The sequence below is a fragment of the Chironomus tepperi genome, unplaced genomic scaffold (genome assembly GCF_022539635.2).
Source record: "Chironomus tepperi strain 1889 unplaced genomic scaffold, CSIRO-AGI_Ctep_v1 contig_445, whole genome shotgun sequence".
NCBI lineage: Eukaryota > Metazoa > Arthropoda > Insecta > Diptera > Chironomidae > Chironomus > Chironomus tepperi.
In genome coordinates, this window is record NW_027226567.1 from 3,967,974 (window position 1) to 3,988,095 (window position 20,122).

Here is a 20,122-nt window from a genome sequence, read left to right on the forward strand (position 1 = left end):
TCCGGAGTGTTGGAATACTGCGGCTTGCATTGTTCAATTCTGATAGAAATGATTCAGAAATAATCAATAATGAAGCTATGAGTCTTGCGTAAGTGACGGTCATCTGAGAGTGGGATTTATGGACTTTTCTAAGGTGTTAGAGAGTCTAGTTAGTCTAGTCATGCTAAAATCCATGCTCAAATATACATTCTTAAGTAATCTCCTAAAGTAGGTACCCTGAAGATACACGACACAGAAATGACCTAAAACCTAGCATCAGGCCAGCGTGACTAAGGTTCCAGGTCATATTCGATGAAATCCAGCTTTAAAATAGAGTCAAATTGGCCAGGACTGAATTTTAGCCATTTCTACGTCATGTGCATTTCGGATTACACTTCTCTAGATTCAAAACCTTAACATTAGACATCACAACTGAATGACTCCGTCTAAACCTCTAAAAAATGAACATAATCCATTTAAGTACTCACAAAAATCATGTTGAAACAATAGCAATCAACGCAAATCTCAGTAATAACTCACAATCGACATCTTCTTCAATCTCAAATCCAACAACACCTAAAAGCCATATTGAGATAAGCCACGACACCCAATATTAACATACCCAAAAACTCAGAACATCTGAAACATAATATAATAAAAAAAAATATCCGCCAATTTTCACCCTCAATTTACCTTTCCATAATTATATTCATCATCACCAATAAAACCTTCAAACAATTTTCGGGTTTATTTGCCTTGCGGTCACATCCAAAAAATAAGTTTACATTCATCACCCATATCATATATATTAATGGAGACTTTCTCACTTGCTAGCTTACTCTCACTGATTCGTATATATATACATTATCAAAACACGACTCGGTACTTGATAGAGGAAAAGAAAAAGTACTCGGAAACAGCGACATGAATCTTTTGTGCCTTACTTTTTAATTTAGGAAATTTTATTATATTATGGAAATGCAATAAAGACTTTTTGAAACGAGAAATAATTTATGACAATCTTTTTTGTCTGTTGACGGAGCGCGAAGTAAAGAAAAGATATAGAGTCGAGTAGATGTAAAAATATGGAAAAGAGGAATTGCGGTATGGAGGGTATAGGAGGGTGGGAGAAGTAAAAGAAGGAATTTGAAAAATAGAGCGGGGTAAATAAGTAAGTAAGTAAGCGTAGATGGAATGAATGAAATAAGATGGAGAAAAAATTCAATTTATTTATTCTTTCACATAAAAAAAAACAAGCAGAAAGAAAGAAAAGAAAAAAGCATCAATCTGATAACGACTCTCGGCAAACAGCGCTTTATCATTGTGGCTTTTCAGCATTCTCAACGGGACTGAAAACAGCCACCAATATGTTTATTAAAGTCGTCAGAAATATCAAGAGCACTAAATATTCATTTGTTATGCTCGCACGCTGCCGTTGTCCACTTGATTTAAAACGTCTCTGCAAGATATACACATACATACAGTTACAGACATTAATTCTCATATTCTCGTTTAAAAAAATTTTTAAACACTTCGTTGAACATCCATATGGATTTATAATTTAATGTACACACGACTTACTCGAAATATGAGCAAAATGCCAACAGCAATTTGTAATATCAGCGATAATATAATGAGTACGAGGGCCGGATAGAATGTTTTAGCATCTTTATTGTAATAAAGTATGAATTTGAGTTGATTGGCGTTGGCTGTTAGAAGACTTAGATCCATCATACCTTCTGCGTGTGATTTTTTCATGTGATAATATGCGGATGCTGGTTGCTGTCGATTTCTTCCGTCTGTAACATCATGACTTTCTACCTGGGGAAAATTGAGATTTTGTGTTTAGAATGGATGTTGAGGTTATCAGAAGTGGTTGCTGTTTTATTGGTATTTTATATGCTGTATTTTGAGTGTTGGTTGGTGATGTAATGTTGATAACAATTAGAGCTATGAAGTAATATGACTTAATGTCTCATTTTGATCTCTGGGATTGATATTGACATAAATATTCATATTTATGGGAATGTTTCTGGAAGTTCAAATTGAAAAATCATTATTGAGTCTAATTTTAAGCTAGTTCCTCAAGAATCCTCATGCAACATCAAGCCTGCTCATCTAAAACGCCAAAAATAGAGGCCTGGAGCTCTTAGCTAAGCCTTAATGTAAAATGATTCTCATAAAACCTTTTGTATCTTATCTAACCTTCATAATATCCCAAATTTCGTCCAAAGTACCGATTTTTGATGACTTTGCTATCGGATATGATACAAAAATTTGTGAAATTCGTGCCTGTATCTCAATATAATGGTGAATATACAGGACTAGATCAAAATGTTATCAATCCTAATACTAAAAGCTGACAACTAACTAATAAATTCCACAACACTCCACAAAAATCAAGACCCCAACACTGCCAACATCTCCAACAAAAAAAAAACAGCACATTACGCACAAAATTTTCAACAAACAAAAATAATCACCGATTTGTTATCTTATTTTCTTTTTCGTTTGCTCAACACTCAAAAGAGCATTGAAATATTTTTCAGTTAGAATCATGAATTCCCCTACCTCACCCACATTACTCTCCCTGATTTCAAGCACAACATCAGCAAATTGGTTTACTTCTTCATTCTGATTCATTTTTTCACTTTCTCGATTCATCACAATTAATTTTTATATTCAACGTTACTCTCAAAGTGACAAACTTCAAATGAAATGAATGACATTGGAATGGGAAGTAGATTCATCGACAAGAGAATTACATTCATTTTTGTATACTGTGAATAATTTTTTCTCATTCTTTATCTAATGCGGTTTTGTGTATTTATTTATTTTTTTCTTTCTTCCTCGTCGTGCTATGTTGTACTTCCCAAATAAAAATAAAAGAGATTCCATAACGCTCGTTATCGAGATGAATTGAATTGTGATATGGTTATCTCGGATAATATGATGGAGAGAATTTTGTGGTTGGACAGATTAATGCAGTTTGGGTGGGCAGTTAAAGAGAAGAAATGAGATTTTTAAGTATTTGCTCTGAGAATTTTTAATTCTGTGCCTGGAAATTATTACAACAGAATTGTAACCTAACAGACAAAGAGACCGCTGTTAGGTACCCTAGTGGTCTTTCTGCACCATGAAAGCTTAATTTTTGTCTGTTATTGGTACTCACTTCCTGTGATCATGCTCCTAAATATGTAGAACCTAGGTTCTTTTTTTTTAAATAAACTTTTTATTCATTAAATTTTTAACTTAATTATGTACAAAGAACCTAGGTTCCAAAAGAATACTTTTCATTCGACTCTGTTGCTGGCTCAGTCACCTAGTTTGTCCAAATTCTCTGTCCACATATATAATTGACATTCTTTTTTCACCGTTCTGCGTCATTTAGCTTTTGTAGCTTGTGGATTGCAACCAAGGGCGGTAAAACAAGCTTGTGATTCTGCCTCAGCATTGACATTTTCTCTGGCATTTTTTTCTGAGAAGTATGCGACTACTCCAACCATATTTCTTCATTTGGATCTCCTTTTTGATGTCTAACTGACCTTCATACTGTAAAAGCTTCTTGTTTACGTAAAGAGCAATCTTCCAGATTCCCAGAGAATCAGTTTCTGAGAACTTGGTATCTATAGCAGCTTACGTCAGTAGCTAACAATAGAACTGCATTATATTGAGGGTATTATGGTCACTGCTACTCGAATAATACGTCATAATTAACTCGTGTTTTGCTGCAACTAGAAATTTATTAAAATTCAACCCTAGCTCAAAGCTTGAATGCTGAGATCTACCAAACCTTAACTGGATAAAACTATCGATAATCATCAAAATGCGCTTCAATTCCCTTCCCAAAAAGAATCACATTTCATACCAATTTTGAACATATTTGTTTGTTGTATATTTTACGAGTCTCCCTAAACATAAAGAATCCTCTCTTTTTCATTTATCTCCTTATTTAATGTGCGTAAAGTAAACGGCAATCAATTTCAATTTAAAAATTCCATTGAGGATATTAGTGTGAAACATATTGACCACAATCACTCAGCATATTTTTTTCATTATCTCTCCTTTATTCTTCTTTTTTTTAGTGCTAAAAATATCACGAAGGATGTAAGTACATTAGGTTTGATGTGTATATAAGGATGTATATGTAACATTCAATGTGGATATTAATGATTCAGTCTTTATCTTCTTTTGATTAATATATTATTGAAGATAAATGTTAATCTTTTACCAAGACATTCAATTAACGTTTCTAAATCCTTTCATTCTCATCTCCTCTCTCTTTTTCTTGGAAAATCTTTTTCTTTTTTTCGGAATGAGTATCTGATAAGTTTGATCATGCGAGACTCAAGTCTCATATATTCTCATGATAGTTTTTCTTCTATGAAATTAATGCGATTTGTGTGTTTATACGATTCCTTTTTTTTGTGGGTTATATGGGTTGTTTAGCTTCGAGTGATTTTGCACAATGTTTTGTGTGTGGAAACTTTTATGTGGTGTGGCTGATTTGTGTCTGTATCGGAAAGTGAATTGAACTTAATTGAGTTTTTCAGAAATTTTTTTGTTCTTTTTTTCTCTGTTTCAAATCAGCTTGAGTTGATGAAAGTTTAGAAGTTGTTTGATTTTTTTATATGTGATAAACATGACGGTTTTGGAGTCATCCATATGATATATATTAAGATAAAGTGATAATGAAACTTTTGTTACGATTTATACATGTCTTTTCAATTTTATGAAGGGAATCATTGAAGTAAATATGAAGGGGGATAAGAAGGGATCTCAAATTGTCATTTAAATGTTACGTTATATCCATTTGAATCATAATTTATGATTTAATCTATTAAAGTGTGAATTTTAGAGATTGATTACGAATTAGATGCAAATCCCTAGGTTGTATAATGTATCAAGGCGCCAAGCTATTGAAAACAATTAATTAAACAAACATTACGTCATACATCCAATTGTTAATTGAAAAAGTATCAACAAATAACTCAATTTCTTCATACTCATCATGTACAAAACATTCTAACGCATCATTAACCACAACCTTTAAAATAACAATTTATGTATGAGATCAATAATTTTGAGCATTACAAAATGTCAAATCCTACGTATAATCAATTTTATTCTGAGAATTATTAAGGTTCTTAACCTTATAAATGATATTTTGGGGAAAAAGTCAGGTTTATTTCCAATATTTTGCATGTTTAAAATTACAACACCCACGTCCTAACCTCACAGACATCATAAAAACATCACAAAATTTTTTAAGACAATTTCATTCGAAAAATTACACGATGAAGCTTTCAATTGTTCATAAAAAGATGATTGTGGTTGATGACGTTGTTCATCTTGACTCCCTCAAGCCACACACAAAATTGTTATCATCAAACATCAAACAACTGTTCAGGTCTCATTTCTCAAGATAATAAAAATTATTTTAGAAGAATAACAATGAGTCCGTTCATCTCATCCACCAAAGTGCTTGTGAATTGGAAATTATGCTCAATGGACATAACGTACACGTGGGTAAATAAAACAATTCCAATTTTTTCTTTCGTCCACTATTTAAGAGAAAATATATATACGATGCTAATGAAATAGGGAATAGAAATGTGTGTGAGAAAAAAAAGAGACTGAAACAAGTGGTCAAATGTGCTACTCATGGATACGTGGTGATATAGCAGCGCATTTTCATTTGATGTCAGGGATTAATTAATTTTATGTTCGTATTGTTGATATAAATGCTGTGATAAAAGATTATGGTTTTGTGAATGATTTTTAATGGATTGTGTGCAGTTTGGACGATTTTATCACGTTTACATGACAATGTCCTTTAATTCGTGATGATGTCGACGTTTTTTGACATAAAAAACTTGATTAAAAATGATTAGAGATAAGAGTGATGTTTGGCTGCTGTGGATGTGTCTTTGAATTTAATTCAGCTGTTGAGCATTTTCTGAGAATTTTTAAAGCAATATTTAGAAGAGGTTAAATAGCTGAATTTGGGATTATGTGATATTGTCAGTTACAAGCTGAATAATTTTCAGCTAAAATAAGGCATGTTGAGCTTATGTGAGATGTTATATGCGCAGCTTTGAAATTTTATTGCCTATAAGCACTAAATATGTTTAACATGATCTGGATTTCCACCTACAATCAGATTTTCTAATTTATTTTAACTGCCAAATATCATTAGCTTCTGGCAATCAATACATATTGTTGATATCAAGAATCTGAAAGTAGGATTCAAATAGAATATCGAATAATTTTGGAACACATCAGATTTTAGAGACGTAATACAAAGATGGAAGAGGGGAGCTTTAGTAGCTTGATATAGCTTTAGAGCATCTAAAGCACAAATTAACTAAGAACTTAATTAGTTTGCAAATTTTAAGTCATTTTTGTTCAAAAGCTTACTGGTTCTAATGATCTAGCGCACAGCAGTCCATTTCCGAAAACATAGTCCAGAGTGTGACTCGAACCCACGCCTTATAGATTACATGTCAAGTACTCTAACTTTTTGAGCTACCGGGGGTATTTGAAAGCGTGACACAAAGCAAACTTAAACCATCTTCCCTATCCAGCACTCATTGCACATCTTATATCATTGTTTTGGATCACAGCACAACTCTAAAAACTTTATAATTGATAATGGTCCACAAATTTATTTTATACTTTTTACAACTTATTAGATAATAGTAAAAACTGCAGTAAACATTCCATCTTGAAAGTCCATCCAAGTATATTGCAATCTCAGCTAACTGCCAAAAAACATGATCCAATCTCAGTCTTACCAAACAGCTTCGTTACACAAACAAAGCCAAACATAAACTTTAAATTAAAAACTTTCCAAGAGCCATTAAGAAACTTTTTTTTATCCAGAGTAAGTATTTCAAAAAAAAAGAGCAGCAACTTCCCTAAAACACGTCTTCGTCCCACATGTTCCTGTACATTTAACAAAGAAAAATTCCCATCAACTTCCTAATCCCTCATCAAAAGCATCAACAACAAATGAGAAGATGAATTCCACTTGCTCCTCACGAAATCAATTTCATTATACTGAAGGATTCATTTTCTAGTCATCACGCTGGACAGACGGACTAATCACCTTTGGGGGGCAGAGATAGAAGTAAAAAGAAGTAAAAGCAGGTAATAAAATGCCTCTCAAATGGCGCATTATAATATATATCCTCCTTATGTGTATGCTTTAACACAAATCCAATAAATTTTTATCTTTTTTCTACTATAGATAAAAGGAATGAGCCGGAGAGAAGCAAAAAAAAGAAAAAAGAGAGCAATGTTATGTGTAATGGGCGATGAGATTAAAATACATTTACAGTCGATGCTAAAAGTAAAAAGAAAAATAAAAGAAAAGCGTCGTTTATCTATTCACGTGAGCTATATCAATAGCATTTACTTGCTTTTCAAAAAAAAAAAAAAAAAACACTTCTTTTTAAAAGATATAAATGCTTATATTCTGTTGATGGTGATGGAAAATAAGGAGGAGGTGTGGGTCGAAATAGCACAAAAAAAAAAAAATAAGTAAGAGAATAAAAATAAAAAGCAATCGAAACGAACACGTAAAATAAAGAAAATGGACGAGAACGATTCTTGTTGAATCACAATGAGGGGTTGAAGGTGTTTCATGTGAACGATTTCTGCTGAGTGTGCGGGTAGAAAGAAAGAATGAATGAATGGATGAAAATGTTCCTTCTTTCTAACTTCTATTTTTTTTTTTTTTTTTTGGTACAAGATAAAAATGTGTCAAGCGAAATGAGAACGAGAGAGATATGAGATGCACATTACTTTACTCTACTGTCATACATACATATATGGAGCATGATATCACTGAAAATGTGTAGATTTATAATGTGAAAGAAAGGGAAGTACATGCACTGAACAAATGAGATTTTTTTTTTCTAAAGGCATATTCATATTCAGGATGAGTTTTGTTGTTTGGAATTTGACGGACTATTTTTATGTTGAAGATGGATATGTTAGATATAATCCTAACTTACTGACGTAATATAGTCATAGAGTGTCTAAACGAAGAGCATATGAACAACGAGCACTATACCCGAGCGACACAATTGAAGAAGGCTCCGACGTGGAGCTTTTAAGGCTCCGCTAAACCTCTTTTACTAATACCAAATGGAAGTCGCTGGTATGGATGCAGCCAAAAAAGCTCCACAGTGAAGCCTTCTTCATTTGTGTCGCCCGGATATAGATAGACCCTCTAAATAGGTTACTAATGCAGCCTTTTTGTACACTAGACTTCAGCCATTTATTTGATGCTTTGATGATAAAGTTTATTGCCACAGAGACCCAGAATTACTGAACCTTATTAGGGGTACCTTAATATTGCATTGGGATTTGGTTAGCAGTAGACAGCGATATGATCAGTTTTTGAACTGTGTGTTGATTGGAAATAGACTGACATGTATGGAGTACCTACATAAACATTGGTAATGAATCGTATTCAATGTCGGAATTAAAGACTCTAGTTTATGACATTGCTCCAACAACCGATTCAAAACTCAACAAGACAACATGTCATTCCATCAAATCACTCCTGTTTGCAGCAACTCTCAGCCTCCAATTGAAAAGTAGTGCAAACAATACCATTGCGAGTGAAGGATAACTGTTATTCAGAATGCTGACAACATAATCAAATACGAGGACATCCATTGAGTTTCCTTCAACATTTAATTGTTGGAGAAAAATCACAAAAGAAAGAGAAATTGAGGGTTAAATTCTATCAAAATTATTCCAAATATCCTTGTGCAGGAATAATTAACCTACTTAAATTTAATTGAAAATTTCATCCACATGTGATATGTTCTTAAGAACTTCAAAAAAGAGAGTCTAGAAAATTTTTCATTTGAAAAATCTAAGGAAGTTTAAATCCAAAAATCCTCGAAACTCAATGAAGAGTAAATAAAATATTATTTTTTAGGGGTGAATTCTGCGCTATTATATATCATGCCAGAAGTACATTTTCCTACTCAGAAGAGAAATCTCCATCTCACTAAATAATAATTTTTTTTCCTCCTCATGCTAACATTAAGCGGCACATGCAAATCAACTCATGTGTAAAAATGATTTGCTTACACAAATGAAACTGGTACAGTGGCGCTTAATGCTTATCAAATATTGAGTTCAAACCTTAAATTGCGACACGTTTTTGTTAATCGTCCACAACGTGCTTGTGTGCAAATTTTTTTATAAAATCGTTGAGGATGCCTTTGATGCAAGTCACAATCGCGTTATGAACATGGAAAACTAAGGATGCATACATTAAAACCGGATTCGTTTCTCATTCTCATTATGTCGCATTTAAATTTTTTTTTCTCCTACTTCTTATGCTGAACATTTTCATGTTCAACAAACAACCCCCACACTCCCGTACACATTCATCTACATACATACTTAATATTATCCAGAGATTTTAATGGATATTGAGATATACACAGTGAGCGAGTTAGAATGAAAGGAGAAACGACAATGAGATTGTAGATGAGAACGAGCATCAACCAGCCAGAAGTAGGAGATGAAAAAAAAAAATAAAAATAAAAATCTGGTATGTTCACCAAGCTGTAAAATCCATTATGGTGAAGAAACGGTGAATGATTCTCCCATTATTTTTTTCTCCTTTTTCTTTCGTTGTAATATCCACAAAAGCGGTTTCTTCACATCACATTGGACGCTCATTCTCATGCTATTACATCCCGACATCGGTGTTGGCTGTGGAAGTCTTTCAGAAAAATTAAAAGATGGAATTTAAGGAAAATATGGTACATCACATTGTGAATTGTGAGGAATGGATAATAGATGAATAAAAACGAATAAACGACGGAACAGAAGTAAATATGGAGTATTGATTATTAAGGGTTAAATGGATTAAGGATTATAGTCATGCCGTATGTTCCATTATTGATAATCATCGATTCGCTGTGTGAGATGCTTTGTACTGATGAACTAATGGAAGTTGTAAGAGTGCCGGTGTACTTGTAGTTAACGCTAGTTTAGTTCTAAGCAATAGACTGACTGCTCTTTTCTATTTCCCCGACTGGCACATATTGAAATGTTGCTACCACGGCGACGAGTCGATCGTATACTTAAAGCCAAGTGGCTACCACGGCGACGAGTCGGTCGTATACTTAAAGCCAAGTGGCCAAGTGGCTTAAAGTCAAGTTGGCTTTAAGTATACAACCGACTCGTCGCCGTGGTGGCAACATTTCAATTTGTGCCGATCGGATTCTGATCTAAAACATGGATTCTGCAGATAGGAACGAATGATATTGTCAGGTCAAGGTTTTAGTATGGTTGATTTATGAACTCTTAAAGTAAAAACTACTTTAATGAAGCTATGGATGGTCATTGATCTTGAAACTTAATATCTACTGATGCAATTACAAGTAAATACATCGAAATAAATGATTAAACTAGAAATTTGCATATACATAAGCTTTAATGAGTATTAAAGATTCGCAGAAACCATAAAGCCATGCTTTCATTCTATACTCAAAATACGCGTACACTTTTCAATGTCACGCGCTTGATTGCACCATAATATTGCAAAATTCCGAGAAGAAACAAAACCTTTTCATTTTTAATGTATAATCCAAGCTCATGTTTCATATGTCCTTTGAATTTCCAAGAACCTTAAATCGATAACTTTCAATTAAAGCATCAATTTACATTTGCAAAATCATTTTCCATGATTAAAATGAAAATATTCTATTAACGATGCAGCTTTGATGCTACTACCATCATAATACAGATTGTGATTAATTCCTAGAAATGGTTCGATTGCAGATAGCTTTGTGCAAAAAAAAAACTTCAACATCCATTTTAAAATATTATTGAATGTAAAAGCAAATTGACGTGGGTGTTCAATGTCATATAATGATGCAATAGAGTCTCAACAGAATAGTGAAATTGGAAATGGGAAAAATACGAGTGATGGTGCGGATATGAAAAGAAATGAATAAAGAAGTCTGAGATGTAAATTTAAATTTAAATTGTTCACTTACTAAAGTGAAGAATTTTTCATTTTCATTTTCTTGATCAAAAAAAGGATGAAAAAGAACTTGCAAGACGTTAACTGCATTCAGCCATTGATGATGGACGCAGATGTAAATTGTGATCAAGAAAATATATAAAAAAGAGAAATTCCACATCGCATTAGCTGCAATATTGGAATGGATAGGAGCGGATGAATGGGGAGAGGTAAGTAGGAAGAGAATAATGGGAAAGCAATTTCCTTTCATCCATTACTTTTGGCCCTTTTTTTCCTTTCTTTCTTCTACTAAAATAAGAAAATGAAAAAGAAATAAAATAAAAAAAAAGTAAAAATCATTTTTCTTTCTAGCTATGCACACGTTAAGAGAGTTCATTTCATTTTTCTTTCTCCTTTTTAACTCTACTTTCAGCACCCCATCTTCACACCAAAAACCATTTCATTCAGTCATCCATATCGCATTCGCAAAGCAACAAACGTGTACTTACACACAAAACATTTCATCTTTAGAAATTCATATCACAAAGCGCTGTCGTCTTGAGAGTCTTCTAACCGAAAAAAGAAGGAACTCCTCTGTGTGTGTATGTATATATGTATGCACAGTGAACAGAATCATCATCATTGTATGGGGAGTAATAGTGAGAAGAGAGAAATAATGTGAGCTAAATGCGATAGTAATGATCTGGAAATTTCGATTATGTTTCTCGATATTCTATTTTTTTTTGTTGCTGCTGCTCCTACCAAATGATTTTTCCTTCTTTTCAGAGCAATTTACTAGATTTTCACTGCAATGGAAGCGCCTTACAAATGAGAAAATAAGTTATGTGTGTCATTAATCGAGTGAAATTATGATAGCGCATTTTACATGAAGGGGTACATTAAGTTTTAATATATTCAACAAATTTTATCTATTGATGATGTGCCCGGGAAGCACATGCTTATATCAAGCTGGCCCTCAAGTCATCTACAACAACATGACCCACAATTTGGCAATTTTAGACCATTATTGGGCTAGACCATCAAATTATTAAGGAAACCATCCCAGATCCCACCCTAAATCATGTCTTTCGGTACGGCAATCATCAATGTATGAGAATTTCCATATCCGGATATATCGAATGTTATTTTTATGGATTAAAAAAGGGGGTTTTACATTAGAACGGTCTCTAATGATAAGGAAAATTTTAAAGATCAATATATTTATTCAGTTGCTTATGCTCGATTGATTAAAAATTTATTTAATTTCGTAAATGTGTTTTAAATTTATCTGAAAAACCGACGATGAATATCGTGATGTGGATGGAATTGATTTAAAACTAACTGTATATCACGTTTGCTTTTATTTTATGCATTTTACATAAGGACTATCGACCATGAGAATGTCGAGGGTTTCATAGAAATGTGGTTAACGACTGACTGCTCTCTAACCCACTTCAGCATTCAATATTGCAATTACTTTATTGAGTTCAAAAGTGATTACTTTGATGTAGAAAATTTAAATATGTTGAGATTTTATATGAAAATAATCAACTAAGTTAAATATCGGATGGGGTTTTTTGATTGCTGTGTCCAGATTGATGTTGACTTACATGTGAACCTAATAGGAACACACCACATTGAAATATTCAATTTAATTAATTTAAACAACATTTTAATTCATTTCAAAGTTTGATATTTACAGGAAAATCATTTAAGCTTTCAAACGCTCACATCTAATTAACTTCAATCTGTAAACTTAATTTGCATGCAACAATAAGCACTTTCCGAGTAAATATCGATTTCAGGCAATCGATAAATCCCCACGACGAGAGATAAAATTAAAATGACGATTGAAGATCAAAGAGAAATTCTATTATTTAATTACCTCATGACACGATACTGCATGTGTAGACATAGTTCGCCCGCAACCCTTTCAATTGACACTCTTTGACATTGTTCATTTATTACTTCTGTACACTGATAGTCAACATAGATAGATTCCAATTATCGAAAATTACTCAAATGGAGTTTTCCCTCATCGATGAGCTTCAAATAATAAAAAAAAATCATAATTTTTTATAAGAACATTAATTCAAGTGAAGCATATTGAACATAAAAAATAATATTTATGACCACATTAATTTCTCCTCATAAAAATCTTTAATTATTTTTGAATCAAACAAATCAAACAGATTCAATCGATACAACCATAAAGTTTATAAATCCCGTATATTTGTTATATAATTTATCTGTTATAATAATTTATAATCAAAAAGTACTTTTGAACTAATCGAAAGTACATAAATATTGTGTTAATATTGTTTGTTATTTAATATAAAAAGATCATGATTTATTTGCTCAAATAACGTAATTTTGGATTTCAAAATGTCCCTACACATTAAACATTTGAATGGTTTTGTAGAAGAAATCGTAAGGTTTTAGTATAAACGTGGTCGAAATTGTGTTTTGTTATTAAAAATTGCTAATTAACTGTAAATTAAGGCTTGATAGAGAGTAATTAGCACAGAACTCATTTAGCTGACGTAAATTACCACACAATAAAGAGAGTGATTATTAAATTCAGTTGAAATCATCAAAAATTGCAAGGAATCAAGACAAAATCAATTAAATTTATCTGAATTATTATGAATTGCAGTAAAAGACAAGTTCAATTCATAAACCTCAATATTAATTCAGTAGGAAAACTCTAAAAAGGAATTCAAACTGGATAATCAGAAAGAATTTCACCATTAAACTCTCATCCATTAAATAGAGCTAAAAATGTTAAATTGTTAGCAAAGCACCTCACTCAATGATATTTGTGGCGAAATCGGCACACAAAAAGCAAATTGTAAAAAGGCAAGTGAGAAAGTCAAAGAAGTAGAAAAAGGAAAAAAAACGAAGAGAAAAAGTTAAGGAAGATAAATTCTCGGTAAACTTTTAAAGATTACTGATTAATGGCGGGCAATATATTACGAATGTTGAAAAGTTTGAAATCAAGTAGAAATTTTCAAACAGAAAACAAAAAAAAAGAATATTCAAGTCAGAGCAAAAAACGGGAGGAAAAATGAAAAGTTTTTCCTACAGAGGAAAAAAAAAACACAAAATTTTCCTACCGGAGCACAAAAAGTATCATTTATCAAATCATAGAGAAATGTGTGAGTGTGTATGTTTTTATATTTGTTTGCCATACCTGCATTTTTTACAGTCATCGAGTGGAAGAGTCGATGGTGTGTAGTAGAACCACCGTCATCGACCCTTACGTGATAAGAATAAATTTAAAAATAGAAAGCACGCAAAATAAAAACAAACTCATTTAATTATACAGTAAGTTGGTGTAGTAGTGGCAAAGAGAAGTAAAAAATGTAATTAAGACAAAGTCGAATTACATGCCTTCCGAGTACTTTTAACAATTTTAATGGACTCTCGTTCTCTCTTTCATACCGTACATATATTATATTTTATTTGAATTTTTCAGCTATGGAAAGTTTATGGAACTTCACTTCATGTTATTTTTTTACAATTTTTAGCACATTTTTTGGAAATATACTCGGACACATTTAGGTCTTCAATTTGCATTTTCAATTTCCTAAGGTGTATGAATATTAATATCAGTGATTTGAGTAATAATGTCAAACGAAATGTTATGTAGCACATAATTCAAACTCATTATTTTTATTATAAAGTAATAGCTTTGGAAGAACACAGGTCATGCATGAGGATATAGCATTATGATTAAAAGTGCAATTTCAAACACCTTTTACGTGCTAAAGTCATTAAGGTTTATATTTAATTCGAATATACTAAAGGATATCACACCAGTGACATGAACGCTAATGAATCCAAATGGAAATCTCACGGAATCCACATTAACTTCCGTAATGGAGCTTTCTGTCTCACGCATAGATAATGCATATCTGATCCGAGGGGACAATAAGTCGTTAGGATAGTCACTTTAAGTTAAGTAACTTATGTGTCCAGGTCATTAAAAAGTTGGGCTTAGGCAAGTTCTCCCGAACTGGCAGAAGGTTTCGAAGGATAGAGCTGTCTTCAGACATTCCCTACGCGCGGCAATGGGTCCTCGTGCACCCCAGCCAAGAAATAAGTAAGTAGGCAAGTTTATAGCTAACCAAAATTCATTGACTTAGAACTAGAACTTGAAATAGACTTGGATTTTTTATAGAATTGAATCGAATCGAATTAAGTCAACTTTTACATACAAAATCAGAGTTGTCTTCGAACTCTGCTTCGAACTGCGTTTTTAACAGCCTAACTATTAATGAAAGAATTCAAATTGAAGTCTTTCGTAAAATTCAATCACAGAATAAAATGAACGCTTCAGCAATTCCAACAATTTACAAAAAATAACAAAATTCTCAAATCATCCCCAAATTCCATCAAACACAACATTAATCACATCTTCATACCTTTCATTTCACTTTTCAAAACTGTCAAAATTTCAAGTCTCTGCTGTGAATTTAAAATTTCTTGATTCATTTCTTTTGTCGTACACAATTTTACAATTTCTAAAATAATTAATCAATTCAGAATTGAAAATTTTTTAAGCATAAACTCGTTCAGCATATTTCCTGATAATTTTCATGAAGAAAAAATGCGCTTCACTAATTTCTCCTATTATAGTAAAAAATAATTTTACTTCCGCCTCTTTTTTACAATATTTTTTTGAGAAAAGTACTTAGTTATTACAGAAGCAAGCAATACTCAACATCGTCCCAGGAAGGATATTAAAAAGCAATCATTAAACATTTCTTGCTACTCTCTTCCTCAAAATTTCTTACGTCTTTTTTTTTGAGATCGTTGTATTTATTTAATAGCAATAAAGTTGGAAACCCCCTCAGGAGAGTGTTATCGTTGTTCTTGTCGATAGGCGGGCAAAGCATGTGGATGGAATGAGTTATAACATAGGTAGTAGTAATAATGAGAGTGAGAAAAACATGAAACAAAAGTGCAAAAATGCATGTTTGTCAAGTAAAATAACAACATGTAATTTAACTGAGTCTTTTACTAAATAAAAAAAGTTTTTCATTCCCTTATTTTCATCCCTTTTATGTATGAGTATAAAAAAATATTTATTTTACTTCAACGTGATGTAAACATCTAAGGGAAAAGTGAAGATGGAAGTTGAAATGTATTGATAATCGAATATTGGTTAGAGTGCTTAATAGGAATCTATAATGTCTTATAAGTTACAGACCTTAAATGAAAAGCGTTCTCAATTTCAATGGGTGGTAACCTGCTTGCCACGACTTGGTACACTATGGTCATGAACCATAATCCGTGTATAATATGTTGAGGTTTATCACCAAGGTGTGCCGCGAAAACTAAAAGGTTGTCCATGACTGCTCCATTAAAACTCTATTTCAAATAATCATAATGAAATCACGCAATGTTTTAATGTTCTTAAATCTAGTCCACGGTCGTCTTGAATCTAGCTCAGATGTGGGCAATCTTTTATTTTTCGCTGCACACCTTGATGATATGGTTCCACCGAAATCATACACGCCTTATGGTCCACTACGGTTCATAGAGTTTTAAAATTGTTTGGCGACACACAGGTTGTCCACTGCTCTAGGCTGAGATAGATTTGATTGAATTTTGGGACAGAGCCAAGCCGACCAGGATTAGGATTTCGGTCATTCATATCCCGAGTGCTTTCCGGATCAGTAGATCTTAGTACTTTATATCTCGTGTACCTTCCGGCTTCTGCAGACATAAAAGAACTCAATTCTACTAATCAACAGTCCAGAAGTCTTTAAAATGAAGTAAATAACCTTTTAGAACCGAGAAATCTTAAGAATCAAGTATCAACATATCACCTTAAGTAACCTGACAGTCATTCAAACTGTAACAAAACTCTCCTTACACATCCTTTCCAGTAGAAAAAAGTGCTCAAGAAATTAAAACTACGAAGAAGAAAAATTTGTGCTCTAGGTTGAAAAATGCAGCCATTGAAACTATCAAGAATGAAAGAAGAAAACTTTTTCTGTGTTTTTTTTTTATTTCTTCTGCTTCTATTCCTGATTCCTGTAAAATTTATGTATTTATTCAACAAACGCTCGATGAATTTCTTCATTTTCCCAACTCTTTCTTGTTACTTACTTACTTTTTAAATTAGAATTCTTTCTTATAGAATAAATGGAATGAAAATGCTATGCTTAACCTTACATTTAGAGATGGACACAAGTGCTTTTCAATTTTCGCAGGAGGATGCAAGGTTGAAAAGATTCTCGAGTGCTTCTTATTTTAAACAGACTTTTATTGAACATGAAAAGTGAAATTGCAATTTTATAAATTACTTTACGTCTGAATGTCTTTGGAACGTGTGTTAGTTGCCATATGGCTTTATTGAATTGTGGTTTAAGAAGTGAATTGAATTTTAAGTTGAAAACCATGTTTGATCTATTAAGGTTGTCTTAATTGACAGTTTCAATTTTGCTAGCTTTGAGGTGGGTCATGTGTTATGGTTGTGCTGTAAAGATATTGGCCTTGAATCAATTTATATTTGGTAAAGCTTTAATAATTCCGAAAATTTCTAAAATTTTTCGGGTAGTTACTGAGCTATTGATTACAAATCTATTTGCTCATCAAACCCGTTGATCCGTAATTACACCGTATAAAGAGTTTACAGGATTTCGAATGCATCCGCTAAGGATTATCAAAGATCATCAACTCGAATACTTTATATCACGCTAATTTCAAGTTAATGTCTTCTGTTTTTGACTACGCAGATTTGCAAATTTACCATATTTCGATATTTCCGTCAAGATCCAGTGAAGAAAATCTTCGATTTTTCTTAAAAAGGATTCAACCATTCAATTGTTTACATTTATAGCTTGATATCCGATATTCAAGCACTAAACCACAGTAAAATCAACCAATTTCAACCCACCTTAATGATAAGCTCCCAAAATTTCAATGAACTTTATGCCTTAAACGATTATCAATAAATGTAGCACCAGATTGTCGTCTGAACTACACCCATACAATATTTACGGCTCCCACATCCTATAAATAATCAAAAGCAACATTCTACTCACACAAAATTCCATCCACTCACCTAAAAAAGATTTGCGTCTGAACGGGTCATTTGCCTAATGATCATTAGATTGATGTAGTCATGTAAATTATCTTCCAAATCACAAAAAAAGGGATGAAACATAATAGATAGATACGAATACACGGTTCATCTGCTGTTAATCTGTAGACATAAATGGTAATTAGAATGCGTCTCTTTACCTTGAGCATGATTACATTCCAAGAATATTTCAATTGAATCTTCATCATTCTCGTATTATGAGATGAAAATAAATTCACTTTGTTAGATTTTAATATCATTTTACAGAGAAAAGTAAAAAAGAAAATAAAGAAAAAAAGTTGATAAATCAAACAACAAAGGAGATGGAAGAAGAAAAGTAGAAGAAAGAATGAAAATTCGTCGAACCTTTTTCTCAGATTACGATTATATTACATCAACTCATGTTTTTTTGACTCTAATTTTATTTAGGTTTTCTAATCTGATTTTCAAATTTATTCGTTTTCAAACTTTTTTTTTTCTTCTATATCGTCCCTTTTTTAACTGTCTCCTTCCTTCCTATTTCCTCATATCCTTCTCCATCCACCTCAATTTATTCCTTTTTTTTTGATGATAGAAATTGATGGAGACGAACAAAATTATTGAATAGAGCGCTTTTAGCATTTTTTTTTATTCAGCATAAATTTTTAGATCATTAGTAAAGTGATCCTTTGAGTTCGAGTGGAGATAAATAAAATAAAGGAGGGAAAAGGTAGGCATGGAGAAAAAAACCCATGTGCGCTTTCAAGTGGAATTGTCCATTCCACAAATTTTATGCCTGAGCAAAGAGCTTCACAAAAGTGAAATTAAATCCATATAAAAAAAAGTAGCAAATTTTCTCTCTTTTTTTTACCTCCTCTATACCTTTTTTTTCCATCCTATTCAGGATTTAATGAGTGAAAATTTTGCAAAAATTGGACCCCAATACACGGCACTTCTATGTGACATGAAGGCTCAAATGGAATCTCCTTTTTTTTGCTGCTGTTGTCAGTAAATTGAATTAATTTCATACCACATACACACAATTTTTTATTTACCTCCTTATCCGCATTCAAGTTCATTTTCAGAAAACTCCGGCAATTCGCATCCGTTTTGGAAAAGCTTTGCTTTATTATTATTATTTTTTTTTTTTGAGGATATTTCATTTGAAAGCTGTTTTAGATTGGAGAAGATTTCTTAAATTTCAGATATTTCGGTAGTTCAACTAGTGACGCATGACAGTTCCTCATAATCATAATTTGGTACATACAATATTTGGGGTGCATTACATAAACTAATTAACTTAACGATTATTCAAACCAATTAAAAAGCAGATTCAGATCATCAAAATACGACCAAATATATAAGCAAATCTATAATCTAAAGCCTAATTGTGTACCTTTTATTGCTTCTCAGTCAATTGATCTATTTTCGAATAATCCGTAAATTCACCATAAAATTTCGAATTTAAAAATGTTTAAAAAATAAACCGTTTCATTGACAACGACTTAGGTACCAACCGTCCGATCATTAATAAAAAGCTTAATTATTTAACACATGCTCAAAAATGAGCAATTTGAGACATATTCTCTTCATTCTCATCATTCAATTCCATACATGCAATTTGTGGGATTTCTTTTTATGCTGCTTCCTGTCTCATCATGCATTGATTTAACAACAGCATGCGATGTTATAACTTTTAATAATCCTCATCAAAGCGTTGTTTCTCTTTGATATTTGTTAATTACTTTTTTTTGTTTAAATCTAATAAATTAATAAATATTGTAGAAATTAATGTCGAAATTCGAATTCCCGCTCTTTTTTTCCAGGGACTGAGTCTCTGAAATAAGCTTCTTTATAGAATTTAATTCGATTTTCAAATTCAAAGATTGCTTGGGTTTAAAATTCGATGTGAAAAAAATGGCCGTTAAATTTAAAAAAAAAAAATTTTAAATTTTAAAACTTTCCAAATTTAACGGCTTTTTTTTATCGAATATTTCAAACAGAAAATCTCAAAATTGAAGATTTAATAAAACTCTGATTATAAAGAAGCATAAAGAAACATC

General features: G+C 32.2%; 1 protein-coding gene across 4 annotated transcripts; it reads right to left on the bottom strand.

Moving 5' to 3' along the window:
- Positions 1 to 1,028: 1,028 nt before the first annotated feature.
- LOC139098026 (ninjurin-B-like) lies at positions 1,029 to 19,062 on the bottom strand. Of its 4 annotated transcripts, none has more exons than XM_070650135.1 (6): positions 18,931 to 19,062; positions 18,063 to 18,203; positions 17,895 to 18,010; positions 12,870 to 13,030; positions 1,561 to 1,800; positions 1,029 to 1,438 (listed from the first exon to the last, which is right to left on the bottom strand). In XM_070650135.1, the coding sequence occupies exons 4-6, from the start codon at positions 12,897 to 12,899 to the stop codon at positions 1,298 to 1,300; spliced, it is 411 nt and encodes a 136-aa protein (XP_070506236.1). In that variant the 5' UTR covers positions 12,900 to 13,030; positions 17,895 to 18,010; positions 18,063 to 18,203; positions 18,931 to 19,062; the 3' UTR covers positions 1,029 to 1,297. The 4 variants fall into 4 exon arrangements, with proteins under 4 accessions (XP_070506236.1, XP_070506238.1, XP_070506237.1 ...); XM_070650137.1 differs by having other exon boundaries at positions 18,942 to 19,060; XM_070650136.1 differs by lacking the exon at positions 17,895 to 18,010.
- Between the last annotated feature and the right edge of the window lie 1,060 nt (positions 19,063 to 20,122).